Here is a 16,398-nt window from a genome sequence, read left to right on the forward strand (position 1 = left end):
CTCTCCTCTCTCGCCATCCCTCCTGCCGTCTTGCAGGGCAGCAGAGCCAGACTCTGCAGGCGTTTGGGGAGGCTCCAGACCTCACGGCCAGCGGGTGACACAGATTTCCGGGGGAAGGGGGATTCATCTCCAAAATGACTGGAAAGGCACAAGGGGAAACTGGAGATTCAGGAATATAAAATCCCTTTTACCGCGAGAGAAAGAAATGCATGATAGGACATGTTTCTTATTCAGTGGAAAATTGTAACAGCGTGCCTGTCTGCTTTTTAGCTTGAGTTGGCAGGACTTCTGTAGGATACACACACACACACACACTGGTTCTCTGTGATCCCCTGACTGAAGGCACACAGGAAGTGCAGCCATGGCCCAATTATAGCGTGACATCTCGCCTTGCCGTTTCCATGGTTACGCTGTCCACCCGTCCCCCGGAGTGAACGGTGGAAGATTAAGGTCCTATCTTATCAACCATCGTCACGGCAACCTCCAAACCCCCCCCCGGTCTGTGTGAGCTGGACTCTCTCTGCTTTCACAATGTTATTGGGGCCGTCACCGTGTGTGTGTCTTCATACTACATGCTTGTGAATGAAATTGGAATTGAATCAGTGTGTGAATGGGAATGAGAGAGAGAGAGCATGTGTGTGAATGGGAATGAGAGCGAGAGAGCATGTCTGTGAATGGGAATGAGAGAGAGAGAGCATGTGTGTGAACAGGAATGAGAGAGAGCGTGTGTGTGAATGTGTTGAGTGTGTGGTGAGTCATGTGCGCATGTGTTTTGTCTATGTACGTTTTGGTCGTGTGTGTGTGTGTGTGTGTGTGTGTGTGTGTGTGTCTGGAAGGTAGTGATAAGGTTCTCCACTCTGTGTCAGGCCATCATGCATGCCTCCCCCCAAGACACACACATTCATAAGCCCCACGGAAAATGGAGAGCGATCAGTCAGCCCCTGAAATACACACAGAGACACTCTTGAAATACATACTCACCCCAACACACACAGACTGGCAGTTTCCTTGTCTTTATTCAGAAGGCAGACTGTAGAGATGTAAGAACTAGACACTAATCAGGACTTAAGTACATCTACTACTCATCATTTTATTAACCGTGACATGAATATAAAAACAAACCTAAACATCATATTATGACCAGTCTGTCCTTCTTGGTTTGGCTTATATGGAAACGTCCAGGTCAGAAGCTTCCATGACTAAATGTTCCAAAAATGGAATATAAAAAGGAATGACATTTTCTATTCATATACAATAATCTGTGCTTCATGAGGTGCTTCATGAGGTGCTTCATGAGGTGCTTCATGAGGTGGTTCATGTTGGCTCAACAATATGTAAATCCATTGGTATGACTTCTCTTTTCTTCATTGTGTTTTCATCTTCATGCTTTTGATTGTCGAAGGTACTGTACTCTCCAAGCCAATCCAACAAGGCCAGCTGAATTGACTTTCTTTGTAGGTCCAGAGTACCAATGTTCATGATCAATGGGCGGAATCCTATTGTAGCCATGGAAACGCTGCTCCTGATGGAAACACCATCTTCTATGAAAGGAGAGGAAAGGGGTCAGAAGGCAGTCGTCCACTCAAAACACAACACATGGATACAGACTACTACACCTCCAGACCACTGACAGTAACACACTAACATACACTACATGACCAAAAGTACGTGGACACCTGCTCGTCGAACGTCTCATTTCGAAATCATGGGCATTAATATGGAGTTGGTCCCCCCTTTGTTGCTATAACAGCTTCCACTCTTCTAGGAAGGGTTTCCACTAGATGTTGGAACATTGCTGCGGGGACTTGCTTTCATTCAGCCACAAGAGCTTTAGTGAGGTCGGGCACTGATGTTGGGCGATTAGGCCTGGCTAGCAGTCGGCGTTCCAATTCATCCCAAAGGTGTTCGATGTGGTTGAGGTCAGGTCTCTGTGCAGGCCAGTCAAGTTCTTCCACAACGATCACAACAAACCATTTCTGTATGGACCTCGCTTTGTGCATGGGGGCATTGTCATGCTGAAACAGGAAAAGGCCTTCCCCAAACTGTTGCCACAAAGTTGGAAGCACAGAATAATCTAGAATGTCATTGTATACTCTAGCGTTAAGATTTCCCTTCACTGGAACTAAGGGGCCTAGCCTGAACCATGAAAAACAGCCCCAGACCATTATTCCTCCTCCACAAAACTTTACAGTGGGCACTATGCATTCGGGCAGGTAGCTTTCTCCTGGCCAAACACAGATTTGTCTGTCGGACTGCCAGATGATGAAGCGTGATTCATCATTCCAGAGAACGTGTTTCCACTGCTCCAGAGTCCAATGGCGGCAAGCTTTACACTACTCCAGCCGACGCTTGGCATTGCGCATGGTGATCTTAGGCTTGTGTGCGGCTGCTCGGCCATGGAAACCCATTTCATGAAGCTCCCGATGAACAGTTATTGTGCTGACTTTGCTTCCAGAGGCAGTTTGGAACTCGGTAGTGGGCGTTGCAACCGAGGACAGACAATTTTTACACACTACGCACTTCAGCACTCGGCGGTCCCGTTCTGTGAGCTTGTGTGGCCTACCACTTCGCAGCTGAGCCGTTGTTGCTCCTAGATATTTCAACTTCACAATAACAGCACTTACAGTTGACCGGGGCAGCTCTGGCAGGGCAGAAATTTGACAAACTGACTTGTTGGAAAGGTGGCAACCTATGACAATGCCACGTTGAAAGTCACTGAGCTCTTCAGTAAGGCCATTCTACTGCCAATGTTTGTCTATGGAGATTGCATGGCTGTGTGCTCGATTTTATACACCTGTCAGCAACAGGTGTGGCTGAAATAGCCAAATCCACCAATTTGAAGGGGTGTCCACATACTTTTGTATATACAGTACCAGTCAAGTTTGGACACACCTACTCATTCAAGGGTTTTTCTTTATTTTTACTATTTTCTACAATGTAGAATAATAGTGAAGACATCAAAACTATGAAATAACACATATTGTATTATGTAGTAACCAAAAAAGTAATAAACAAATCAAAACATATTATATATTTGAGAATCTTCAAATAGCCACCCTTTGCATTGATGACAGCTTTGAACACTCTTGGCATTCTCTCAACCAGCTTCACCTGGAATGCTTTTCCAACAGTCTTGAAGGAGTTCCCACATACTGTATGCTTAGTACTTTTTGGCAGATTTTCCTTTTCCTCTGCCGCCCGACTCATCCCAAACCATTTCAATTGGGTTGAGGTCGGGGGATTGTGGAGGCCAGGTCATCTGATGCAGCACTCCATCACTCTCCTTCTTGGTAAAATAGCCCTTACACAGCCTGGAGGTGTGTTGGGTCATTGTCCTGTTGAAAAACAAATGGTAGTCCCACTAAGCCCAAACCAGATGGGATGGCGTATCGCTGCATAATGCTGTGGTAGCCATGCTGGTTAAGTGTGCCTTGAATTCTAAATAAATCACTGACAGTGTCACCAGCAAAGCACCCCCACACCATTACACCTCCTCCTCCATGCTTTAGGGTGGGAAATACACATGCAGAGATCATCCGTTCACCCACACCGTGTCTCACAAAGACACAGCGGTTGGAACCAAAAATCTCAAATTTGGACTCCAGACCAAAGGACAAATTTCCACATATCTAATGTCCATTGCTCGTGTTTCTTGGCCCAAGCAGGTCTCTTCTTCTTATTGGTGTCCTTTTTTAGTGGTTTCTTTGCAGCAATTCGACCATGAAGGCCTGATTCACACAGTCTCCTCTGAACAGTTGATGTTGAGATGTGTCTGTGACTTGAACTCTATGAAGCATTTATTTGGGCTGAAATTTCTGAGGATGGTAACTCTAATGAGCTTATCCTCTGCAGCAGAGGTAACTCTGGGTCTTCCATTCCTGTGGTGGCCCTCATGAGAGCCAGTTTCATCATAGCGCTTGATGGTTTTTGCGACTGCACTTGAAGAAACTTTCAAAGTTCAAAGACTGACCTTCATGTCTTAAAGTAATGATGGACTGTCGTTTTTCTTTGCTAATTTGAGCAGTTCTTGCCATAATATGGACTTGGTCTTTTACCAAATAGGGCTATCTACCTTGTCACAACACAACTGATTGGCTCAAACGCATTAAGAAGGAAAGAAATTCCACAAATTAACTTTTAAGAAGGATCACCTGTTAATTGAAATGCATTCCAGGTGACTACCTCATGAAGCTGGTTGAGAGAATGCCAAGAGTGTGCAAAGCTGTCATCAAGGCAAAGGGTGGCTATTTGAAGAATGTCAAATATAAAATATATTTTGATTAGTTTAACACTTTTTTGGTTACTACATGATTCCATATGTGTTATTTCATAGTTTTGATGTCTTCACTATTATTCTACAATGTAAAAATTTGTAAAAATCTAGAAAAACCATTGAATAAGTGTCCAAACTTTTCACTGGTAGTGTATAGAGTAGTACAACTACAGAGGTATATATTTTTAGTTGTCAGACCTCAGATAAAGTCAGACTGCCCGCTTAATGCTCATTCTAAATAATAGTATGTATTTAGGTGTGTGCTTCTCCACTTCCTCTCACCTCGAACCCGGTGGCTGCCTTCTTCTTCAGCTGCTCACACTTCCTGTACTTGCAGATCTGGTGTCCGGTCTTGCGGTTGCGGCAGGCGCTGCACTCTTCACAGTTCCCCGTACGTCGACATGGCACACACTCCCCGCATCGCTTCCTCTTCCTTCTCCCGGCTCCACCCCTACCACCAGGGGACGAGTTCTCGCCTTGCAACACCTCCACACCCTCCCCAACGCCAGCCATCCCCATTGACCCACCACCACTAGTCAGGAACCCCCCTCCCCCTGCCATCAGAGCAAACAGGCCTGGGTTCAAGGGGAACCAGGAGCAGCCTAGCAGTGGCAGGAAGTCTGTCACACAACCCGCGCTGTCCCCTTCAGCCCCGGACCCACCCTCCACCTCCTCTCCTTCCACCCCAGCTTCCCTGGCCCCCAGCCCGCCCAGAGGGCCCTGGTCTCTGGGTGTGGGGGTCAGTGTCAAGGCCCCAGCCCTCATCAGCAGCTCTGCAGCATGTGCCAGGTGAAGCCCACTGGGGGAGTCCCAGAGGTCTATGTTGGTGGAGGGGGCCCGGCGAGGCTTGGTCTGCCTGGGCTGGGTGGGCCTTTGCTGGGCTGCAGCAGGGTGGAGGAGGCTCCTGATACCCATACTACTGGAGCTATGGTGGTGGGATAGTCTGTTAGTGTTGTTGAGATACTCAGAGAGGGAGCAGGGATGAGAGCGCTTCAGGCTTCGTCTTAGAGGCTCACTGAGTATCCTATTGGCTCTCTGCTGCTCTGGAGAGGAAGGGCCAGACATGTCCAGGGTATCTGCCATACTGGGTGGGGGTGGGAGGTGGTGGGGTAATGCCAAGGTTAGAGCAGTGACAGCAGTCCAGCTGTCAGTTAGCCAATCTCAACCCTCTGACAGCTGTTATATTCCCATGATCCTCTCTGCCACCTTTATACCCTGTGGAGATGAGCAGAGGAAGATGGAGGAGAGAGAAGAGGGGGAAGGAGATATGGAGGGAGACAGGGAAAAAGAGACAAAGAAAGCGGAGAGGGGGAGAAAAGAGGTAGATGTTATTAGAGAGGCATTGGTGGATGCTTGATTTTATTTTTAGTGAATGAGAGACAATAATGACATTGTAAGACACAGGCCTAAGCATAATTAAGGGAATAATCGCCTACTAGCCCATGTTTGAGTGAGCATGTAAAATGTGTCCAAAATATAGGCTACATCTGAGGCAAAGAAAATGATATGTTTTGAATAACGTGACGCTTTCTACATTTAAGTTAAGATAGACTGCGTGTGGTTGCACCTGAGTTCCAAGGGGGACAAATCTATGCAATAATGGAATACCACAAACAAATAGCCTATTGCGCATATGCGCCAGTCAAATTTGGAGCGCGCATTTCGATTTGACTACTGTAGTTGTGATGTGAGCCAGGCTCGAGAATATACAATCTCTACCTCTAAATGCCATCGAGTTCGAATAGGACAAGAAACGACCTATTGTCTAGAATCGGTGACAGTCCAGGGTACGCGCGCGCACGACAGGGTCGCAGTAGATAAATACAAAACGCTATATTTCATCAATAAACGATAACGTGGGTGTTCGAGTGATGTAATTCTTACAATTGATAGTACTGCAAAAGTATGAATAGGTCATTTCTCTCTCTTCAATATATTATTAATATCACATTAACACAGCCTTTCGTAATTCGTGCACCTACCAATGCGATGCGAGATGACCAGAGCCCCACTGTCCAGTGGTTTGTCCGTGGTGTCTTCCACGAATATTGGAATAAATAAAGGGAGATAGAAAAAATATATAAGAAATTGTCAACTATTAGACATATCCAAGCTCTATCTGCAGTGATCACTAAAGAAAACGAAGCCGTAAACCATTTGTCCAATTCGGTTGCTGCACAGGTCCTTCGCCTTTCGCGTCTCGCATTCCCACCTCCTCGTCCCCGCCACTCTCAGAGTGGAACATGCAAACACGCTTCATAGATTTGGGGAGCGTCACACAAAAAGCGAACTGGAGTCATGGCCGTGAGACGCAGAAAAATGACCCCTTGACCACAATAGCAAATTCCTGTGCTCATTTCATTTCTGTGCTACACAGCATTTTACAAAACCATACAAAAAGACAGGTGACAACGCCAAAGTCTTGAAATACATTGGTAATTATCTTGGAAATAAAACAAATGATTGGAAAGGGCTATTTGAGACTGTTTGAGGAATCACAGTGTGATTAAATTAATCAGACTGACAGGTGAGTGATTGTATGTTGTGTGTGTGTTCCTTCCCATGGCATGTGATGGTGTTGGAAGGGTACGTGCCATCAGGGGAGAGGGCGAGGGGGTTGGGGCCCATTTAGAGGTGCACTGCATCAGCCTCGTCCTCCTCAGGGTCCTAGGCAGGGTAATCCACTCCACCTCTTGCGAGAGTCCTGCCTTTTTGGACCACAGCCAGCTGTGGTGTGAGGCTGAGTGTGTGTATGAGTGTGTGTGTGTGTATGAGTGTGTGTGTGTGTGTGTGTGTGTCCGCCAGCCTGGGCAGCAGAAACATGGAGCGGGTGCTGCCTAATCGTAGTAATCCTCACACCTAGTAGTGGAGCGAGAGCAGCTCCCAGCGGCGAGAGAAAATATTGCCTTGTGTCAGTGGGTAAAATGGCATACATCGGCACACATAAACTGCTTTGCAGCGAAACATAAATTCAGCACCATATAATGTCGGCCTTCTACGTCTTCAGGAAAGGAATGACAGTAGACACTCAAGTCTGACCACTTTAAGACACATGTATTCACAATATACAGGTCAATATACATCACCATCAAGTCAGTCATATTCAGTAGAAAATGTATCTCATTTGGACATTAACAATAGATATTCCTAAAGGTTTACTTTGAACACAATAGTCTTAGAGGGGAAATGCAAGTGCCCTCTTGTGTCAGAGAATATAGAAATACAGGGTAGCACCTTCCCCACTCTCAGTCATGTATTATTAATCTCTTAGTTAAGACCATTAAGACCAATGCCTCAATAACATTAATTAGCTGAGCTTCTAGGACAAAAATCACAATCAATGTATCATTCCCTTGGGGTTTTGACTGTGGGTTGTATGAAGGCGGTTTGAGCAGGAGTTCTGCTCAGCGTGGTTGGATCCTGCAGTGATTCAGCTCACCTGTAGGACCTCTGGATGGATATGTCAAGTGATTGTTTGACTGTGGCGTATGTGTCATGTGACTGAATGGTGTTGAGTGATGATTTGATAGGAGGGGTGAGTAGGGGAAAGGGAGGTTGGTTAAGCATCCTTCTTCTTGATGATGAGGGGACCCACGTTGTCCCCAGTGACCTCGTTGTGCTTGGTATGGGAACCATCACAGTAGGGGAACTGTGGGGAAATGGAATAAACTGTGATACCCAAAGGGGAAATTTACACAAATAAGTAAATAAATAACACAAGGTATAACCTTACCACCCATAAAAATCCCATAACAAACTACACTTCGCAAAACGGTCAAAAGTAGCAAATTATAGTTGATAATGATAGTGAATGTTTTGCTCTGAGACATGACCGTAGACTGCTATGGCGTCCAACTATGGCAACAGGGACCATAGGAGTCTACAGTCAAGTCTCAAGGCAAGTAAAGAAGAAGAAGTGCCCACCTTCTTGGACCTCCAGCAGCGGCAGTAGACGGCCTTGCTGCCAATGTCTTCCATGTCGAAGCTGTGCACCACCTTGGCACTGTCCTTACAAACACAGGGGTTGACCTGGCTTTTCTTACTGCTGCCACAGCCACGCCCACTGAAGTAACGGCTCACCAGGAAGCCACCTAGAGCAGCCGCCACTGCCACCGGCACCAGGACAGTCAGCTGGTCTGAAATTCAACAACACATACAGGCATACATAAACAGAGAGAATGCACATGTACACTGTTAACCGTTTTTGTAATTTTATCAGTAACATACTATATTAACCAACAGTATGATAATGTATAAACATAATGCAGTAGATTACCGTAGAATGCACAGTAAAATACCATACATTTGTTTTACAGCACACTGTAAGACCTTTCTGTAATTTCAGCAGTAAAACACTGTAGAATGTGCAGTAAAATACCGTAAATGTGTTTTACAGTATTAATTAAAATGTTTGCGGGCGGGGAAAGAGTCTTTGGCTCCGAAACATATTTTAAGGCGTGCCTTGTAAGAGGCTATAATTGTTGCACCCGTGAGTGAGAACGCAGTACCCCCACAGAATATAGTAATATACTGTATTTTAGGAATTCTGCAAACCTTGTCCTGAAAATCTACAGTTATAAAAACAAATAAAGATTGTCGCACACTCAATGTATAAACTCCCAGTAATTTATTGGGTAAGAAACCACCAAGGTTTCTGAAGAAGGCACAGTGATGCCGAAACGTTGGTGGTTTCTTACCTAATAACTTACTGGGAGTTTATACATAGTGTGTGTGACTGTCTTTATAGCTTCCAGTTTATTCTCCGTTGGTCAGCACCTCTACACTAAATAATGTTCTCTGGGTGTGCGCCAGCTCATGCTTTTTATTAGACTGAAAATCTACAGTAACATGCTGGCCAATTGCTGCCAGTAATTTACTGTAATTCAGAATACAGTACCATACTGCATTTTTGGAGCGACAAAAACCTTTTGGACTCTAGTGGGTGCATGGTATTGTTGTTTCTCACTCATTAACATATTTTGAGGCGTGTCTTGTAAGAGGCTATATTTGTTGCACCCGTTAGTGAGAGTGCTGTAGCAATTTAAGTGATATGTGGTAGTGGTTCCATAACAATTCAATTTATATAGGGGATAGATCAGAAAGGCAGCAATTCTCCAACCTTTAATGGTTGAGTGGCTAGCCATGTCCTTTTGGTCTGTTTTTCCTTGTAGTCTCTATCAGTTTAGAAGCTTTTGTTAAGGCCTAAAGTGCAAGTGATATAAAACACCAAATATAATTTATCTTCAATACATCAATAAAGTACTGTATTGCTGTTTTGCAATATATTTACTGCAGCGTACTGTAAATTATGGTACATTGTGGAGAAATATTGTGGGAGGAGAAAGACTCGCTGGCTAATTAACATACACTACATGTACGTGGACACCTGCTTGTCGAACATCTCATTCCAAAATCATGGGCATTAATATGGAGTTGGTCCCCCCCTTTGCTGTTATAACAGCCTCCACTCTTCTGGGAAGGCTTTCCACTAGATGTTGGAACATTGCTGTTGGGACTTGCTTCCATTCAGCCACAAGAGCATTAATGAGGTCGGGCACTGATGTTGGGCGATTAGGCCTGGCTCTCATTCAGCGTTCCAATTCATCCCAAAGGTGTTTGATGGGGTTGAGGTCAGGGCTCTGTGCAGGCCACTCAAGTTCTTCCACACCGATCTTGACGAACCATTTCTGTATGGACCTCGCTTTGTGCATGGGGGCATTGTCATGCTGAAACAGGAAAGGGCCTTCCCCAAACTGTTGCCACAAAGTTGGAAGCACAGAATTGTCTAGAATGTCATTTTATGCTGCAGCATTAAGATTTCCCTTCACTGGAACTAAGGGGCCTAGCCCAAACCATGAAAAACAGCCCTAGACCATTATTCCTCTTCCACCAAATGTTTTAGTTGGCACTATGCATTCAGGCAGGTAACGTTCTCCTGGCACCAGCCAAACCCAGATTCGTCCACCGGACTGCCAGATGGTGAAGCGTGATTCATCACTCCAGAGAAAGCGTTTCCACTGCTCCAGAGGCCAATGGCAGCGAGCTTAACACCACTCCAGCCGACGCTTGGCATTGCGCATGGTGATCTTAGGCTTGTGTCCGGCTGCTCGGCAATGGAAACCCATTTCATGAAGCCTCTGACAAACAGTTATTGTGCTGATGTTGCTTCCAGAGGCAGTTTGGAACTCGGTAGTGAGTGTTGCAACCGAGGAAAGATGATTTTTACAGGCTACGTGCTTCAGAACTCGCCGGTCCCGTTCTGTGAGCTTGTATGACCTACCACTTCGTGGCTGAGCTGTTGTTGCTGTTATACGTTTCCACTTCACAATAACAACACTTACAGTTGACAGGGGCAGCTCTAGCAGGGTCGAAATTTGATGAACTGACTTGTTGGAAAGTTGGCGTCCTATGACGGTGCCACGTTGAAAGTCACTGAGCTCTTCAGTAAGGCCATTCTACTACCAATGTTTGTCTATGGAGACTGCATGGCTGTGAGCTCAATTTTATACACCTGTCAGCAACGGGTGTGGCTGAAATAGCCGAATCCACTAATTTGAAATATATAGTGTATATTAAGGCGTGCCTTACGTGGCTATATTTGTTGCACCCGTTAGTGAGAGTACTGTACCAATTTAAGTGACGTGTTAGTAGTTACCTAACAATTAAATGTACAGTGCCTTCGGAAAGTATTCAGACCCCATGACTTTTTCCACTTTGTTAGGTTACAGCCTTATTCTAAAATTGATTACATTGTTGTTGTTTTTCATCAATCGACACACATTTTTGCGAATGTATATATGTATTTAAACTGAAATATCACATTTACATAAGTATTCAGACCATTAACTCAATAATTTGTTGAAGCACCTTTGGCAGTGATTTGGTGAATCCTGTTTCCATTGAATATCCTTGAGATGTTTATACAACTTGATTGGAGTCCACCTGTGGTAAATGCAATTGATTGGACATGATTTGGAAAGGCACACACCTGTCTATTAAAGGTCCCACAGATGACAGTACATGTCACAGCAAAAACCAAGCCATATTGTCGAAGGAATTTACATAAGTATTCAGACGCTTTACTCAGTACATTGTTGAAGCACCTTTGGCAGCGATTACAGCCTCAAGCCTTCTTGGGTATGACGCTACAAGTTTGGCACACCTGTATTTGGGGAGTTTCTCCCATTCTTCTCTGCAGATCCTCTCAAGCTCTGTCAGGTTGGATGGGGAGCGTTGCTGCACAGCTATTTTCAGGTTTCTCCAGAGACGTTCGTTCGGGTTCAAGTCCAGGCTCTGGCTGGGCCACTCAAGGACATTCAGAGACTTGTACCGAAGCCACTCCTGCGTTGTCTTGGCTGTGTGCTTAGGGTCGTTATCCTGTTGGAAGGTGAACCTTCGCCCCAGTCTGAGGTCCTGAGCGCTCTGGAGCAGGTTTTCATCAAGGATCTCTCTGTACTTTGCTCCGTTCAAACATCCTGCCGCTGAAAAACATCCCCACAGCATGATGCTGCCACCACCATGCTTCACCGTAGGGATGGTGCCTGGTTTCCTCCAGAAGTGACGCTTGGCATTCAGGCCAAAGAGTTCAATCTTGGTTTCATCAGACCAGAGAATCTTGTTTCTCATGGTCTGAGAGCTTTTAGGTGTCTTTTGGCAAACTCCAAGCGGCCTGTCATGTGCCTTTTACTGAGGAGTGGCTTCCTTCTGGTCACTCTACCATAAAGGCCTGATTGGTGTAGTGCTGCAGAGATAGTTGTCCTTCTGGAAGGTTCTCCCATCTCCACAGAGGAACTCTAGAGCTCTGTCAGAGTGACCATCAGGTTCTTGGTCACCACCCTGACCAAGGCCCTTCTCCCCCGATTGCTCAGTTTGGCCAGGCGGCCAGCTCTAGGAAGAGTCGTGGTGGTTCCAAACTTCTACCATTTAAGAATGATGGAGGGTACTGTGTTCTTGGGGACCTTCAATGTTGGAGAAATGTTTTGGTACCCTTCCCCAGATCTGTGCCTCGACTCAATCCTGTCTCGGGAGCTCTACGGACAATTCCACTGTCTACTGTGGGACCTTATACTGACAGGTGTGCCTTTCCAAATCATGTCCAATCAATTGAATTTACCACAGGTAGACTCCAATCAAGTTGTAGAAACATCTCAAGGATGACCAATGGAAACAGGGTACACCTGAGCGAATAAAAATCAAAAGTTCAGTGTGTTTCCATCCCATTTCTAACTCCACTGATAGCAAATGTGCCATCTCTGGTCTTGGCACGTGCGCTCTAGCCAACAGCTGGCAGATACAGTGTGGGTAGGCTAGTCTACATGATGAGATTATGGATATTTGTGAAAACGGCAGTCAAGCATTGATCATCATGTCACCAGAATAAGACCCTCGATATTTATTGGAAAGGTGCATCAAGATAACAGTGCACCATTCATCACCCTGTGAAGCCTAATTTAAACTGCATACTTTCCCGAGTCGTAGTGGGAGGACCACACACCATATCATCGCTTGACTCCAAGCTTACTTCAATATACTGGTTATTATATCAATATTTGCGCATAAAGGTGTTTCCACCGCCATTTCTTGCATAATTCATTTTACTGACACAAAAAGATCCCACCATGTCAAACGAACAAATTATCTGTCAGCATTTCTAAAATTGTACCGAAACGTCCTGTTTCCATCAGAGCTGTCATTCATTTTTTTTTTCTGTACTCCCGAAGTTGTTGACTGTTTTTGTGCCTGCCAGTTAGCTGGCAGTTCTCAGCTGTTACCAGCACTGAGGTACAATAAGAACTGGAGACTGTGTCCAAGATTTTCGCCTGTTCTTTTCAAGGTAATTATCATGCTGAAACATGAGGTGGGCCAACACGACAGATGAATGGCACGACAATGGGCCTCAGGATCTTGTCTCGGTATCTCTGTGCATTCAAATTGCCATAGATTAAATGCAATTGTGTTCGTTGTCTGTAGCTTGTGCCTGCCCATACCATAACCCCACCACCACCACCACCACCATGGGGCACTCTGTTGACAACGTTGACATCAGCAAACCAATCGCCCACACGTGGTATGCGGTTGTGAGGCCGGTTGGACATACTGGCAAATTCTCTAAAACGACGTTGGAGGAGGCTTATGGTAGAGAAATTAACATTCAATTCTCTGGCAACAGCTCTGGTGGACATTCCTGCAGTCAGCATGCCAATTGCACTCTCCCTTAAAACTTGAGACATCTGTGGCATTGTGTTGTGTGTACAACTTATAGTGGCCTTTTATTGTCCCCGCACAAGGTGCACCTGTGTAATGATCATGCTGTTTAATCAGCTTCTTGATATGCCACACCTGCCAGGTGGATGAATTATCTTGGCAAAGGGAAAATGCTCACTAACAGGGATGTAAACTAATTTGAGCACAACATGAGAGTAATAAGCTTTTTGTGCGAATGAAAAATTGTAGGTACTTTTTTTTTTTCAGCTCATGAAACATGGCACCAACACTTTATATTTTTGTTCAGTGTAAATATTAATATCTTAGGCTGTGAGTGATGGGGGAAAACATTTTGAGTAGTGGAAACCATGCTTCTAGACCTGAACCCTGGCCCCTTTGTTAGCAGCCAATGGCTAGCAGCTTCTTACTAGCCTTACTGGTGATAAAAAAGGATGATTGAATTTAACATAACAAATCAAACATTCCCCAATTCATGATAATTCATGGTAACCTCGTAAATAATTAATTTAGACCACGTTTATTTGAAACGGATGTTTATTTGCTGAAATCAACGTGTGCCCTTGTCCAGCTATTAAAGGGACAGGCGGCTATTTGAGACTCAGCGTTTTAAGGTATACAGTTTGGATTTTCACCTGACAGAAGACCAGGCCTTCCTCTGTAACATTGTAATAAAGGTATATAAACAACACTATTAGTCAAGTTCCACTTTCTGAAATGCTATTATGGAAGCATAATATACCTATAGGACAGGTCCTGTGTAAATGGCCTATTCTCTGTGCTGTTCTTAATCCATGAAGATATGCGCACGTAGGCTATTACTGTATAAAACACCATAAATGTGGCTAGACTAAACGCCTCTTCTTATTTTAAGATGTGAAATGGTTAACCTACTATGGTAAGCCTACATTGCCATGGCGATTGGAATGGAAATCTTAGAATTTTTTTTAAACATAACAACATTGACATTTTAGTCATTTAGCAGACGCTCTTATCCAGAGCGACTTACAGTTACATTTTAGTCATTTAGCAGACGCTCTTATCCAGAGCGACTTACAGTTAGTGAGTGCATACATTATTTTTATTTTTCATACTGGCCCCCCGTGGGAATCGAACCCACAACCCTGGCGTTGCAAACGCCATGCTCTACCATCTGAGCTACATCCCTGCCGGCCATTCCCTCCCCTACCCTGGACGACGCTGGGCCAATTGTACGCCGCCACATGGGTTAGTGAGGGCATACATTTTTCTTTCATACAGGTCCCCCGTGGGAATCGAACCCACAACCCTGGCGTTGCAAGCGCCATGCTCTACCAACTGAGCTACACGGGACTAACAACACTTCTTTAGGTCGACAGACTGCCACAACAGCCCCAATTTATTGCCTGGCCCTTGGCCCCACATAACCCGCTATGAAATCTGAGATCGGGGCACTGCTGGGGCAACATGCGTTCTGGAGCTCTGCGCACGAACGTAAACAGAGAAAATCGTTTTACTGGTTGGAATCTACAACTGTACTATGGTCAACAGAGTGGCAGATAGCATAGAGCCAAATTTACTTACATCAATCTGGATTGACGATAAGTAGGCCTATGAAAACAATCGAGCTTGTCAAGGATTTGGAGAGCAAGTAATGTCGCGCACAGGCTACCGCGGCTTAGCTGCTGAAGTAATGGCCACACACAAGCCACCTGACACAAAGTTGCGAGGTGCACTGGGCTGACTGGTGGTAAGGTTGTCCTAACCTGGTTAAAAACAACTTGCTACGCAACTGACGTCAAGTTTATTTATGGCTTCTCTCAAAAGGTTGCTTTCAAGTGTCATTAGGTGCAGTGGGCTAATGATTGTAGTAAACAAGGTAAATGGTCCTTATATTTAGGCTACATAATAACTTGTGCTTACAGGGGCTGGAACTGTGACTAAATATGGCGAGTGTTTTGAATAGATCAACTGTTAATTATTTATAGACAGACTATTCACAGGGGGTATTCATAACGTTCACATGGCCAGCCGTTAACTTAGAGAACGATAAAATTAATTGCTTTACCTTTAGATATCTGGAATCCATGACTTTCGATTACTACTGGGGTTGACATTGGCAACGTTGGAAGTGGAGGTAACGGTAAACCTGTGGTTGCCATCCTGTCCGTTGATCGGTATTATGTTTGGGGGTAGCGCACCAAGGTCAATCAAAATAAATCTGAACCCTGTCCTTTCTGACCGACAGTATCAGCCCAGACTGAATGACGTCACTGGTGTGATGACCAATAGGACTGGCCAATTAATCCCATTATCAAAATGGTTATAAGCTAACTGTAGGTCAGGGTTCCCTAACTGCCCCCCCAAGTTCTCTGAGCAAATTAATAAATATATTTATCTTAATTGTTGGACACAAAATACTGTAAAAAACTAGCAAATCAGCTCCAACTGGTTTTAATTTTGGAAATCTGTTTTAAAGTATTCCCCTGTCTATATTGATCCCCTAATACAGGACGAGTAACGGCCTACTTTTGTGAGAGAAAAAACTAAATGTATGAGTGTTTACCAGCATTCGTAACTTGAGTCTGACAATTATCTATACAAAACAGTAATTCTGATAATACTTGTGCAATATAAAAATACTTGCTTGATATATTGTGCAGTTTCTTGAAATACTTTGCAAATGCAACTTATTTCTGTGAAAACCGAAATAGTCTATTTATTCCTTTTACATTTTAGAACTGTAGATGCTCTTATCCAGAGCAATTTAGAGTAATGGGTGCATACATTTTCATACTTGTCCCCCGTGGGAATCGAACCCACAACCCTAGCATTGCAAGCACCATGCTCTACCAACTGAGCCACATCATCACAAACCACTTGATGTCAATAACTGTATTGTGCATTGTTTTTCTTCATGGTGA

General features: G+C 44.6%; 2 protein-coding genes across 2 annotated transcripts; both read right to left on the reverse strand.

Moving 5' to 3' along the window:
* Positions 1-1,003: 1,003 nt before the first annotated feature.
* LOC121545875 (CXXC-type zinc finger protein 5-like) lies at positions 1,004-6,493 on the reverse strand. The gene is made up of 3 exons (XM_041856764.2): positions 6,256-6,493; positions 4,556-5,488; positions 1,004-1,541 (listed from the first exon to the last, which is right to left on the reverse strand). Exons 2-3 carry the CDS (start codon positions 5,354-5,356, stop codon positions 1,497-1,499), a joined length of 846 nt encoding a protein of 281 aa, XP_041712698.1. The 5' UTR covers positions 5,357-5,488; positions 6,256-6,493; the 3' UTR covers positions 1,004-1,496.
* An 808-nt stretch (positions 6,494-7,301) lies between these two features.
* On the reverse strand, positions 7,302-15,717 carry zgc:110843 (uncharacterized protein LOC541492 homolog). The gene is made up of 3 exons (XM_041856751.2): positions 15,543-15,717; positions 8,198-8,409; positions 7,302-7,922 (listed from the first exon to the last, which is right to left on the reverse strand). Exons 1-3 carry the CDS (start codon positions 15,634-15,636, stop codon positions 7,833-7,835), a joined length of 396 nt encoding a protein of 131 aa, XP_041712685.1. The 5' UTR covers positions 15,637-15,717; the 3' UTR covers positions 7,302-7,832.
* Positions 15,718-16,398: the final 681 nt, after the last annotated feature.

This window comes from Coregonus clupeaformis, chromosome 3 (genome assembly GCF_020615455.1).
Source record: "Coregonus clupeaformis isolate EN_2021a chromosome 3, ASM2061545v1, whole genome shotgun sequence".
Classification (NCBI taxonomy): domain Eukaryota; kingdom Metazoa; phylum Chordata; class Actinopteri; order Salmoniformes; family Salmonidae; genus Coregonus; species Coregonus clupeaformis.

Excerpts from the sequence above, each read along its gene's own strand:
- zgc:110843 (XM_041856751.2), bottom strand. The coding sequence starts at position 15,636 with ATGGCAACCACAGGTTTACCGTTACCTCCACTTCCAACGTTGCCAATG. Across the intron at positions 8,410-15,542 it reads TGGATTCCAGATATCTAAAG|ACCAGCTGACTGTCCTGGTG; the intron begins GTAAAGCAATTA and ends GTTGAATTTCAG. Across the intron at positions 7,923-8,197 it reads GCTGCTGGAGGTCCAAGAAG|TTCCCCTACTGTGATGGTTC; the intron begins GTGGGCACTTCT and ends ATTTCCCCACAG.
- LOC121545875 (XM_041856764.2), bottom strand. The coding sequence starts at position 5,356 with ATGGCAGATACCCTGGACATGTCTGGCCCTTCCTCTCCAGAGCAGCAG. Across the intron at positions 1,542-4,555 it reads AGGCAGCCACCGGGTTCGAG|AAGATGGTGTTTCCATCAGG; the intron begins GTGAGAGGAAGT and ends CTCCTTTCATAG.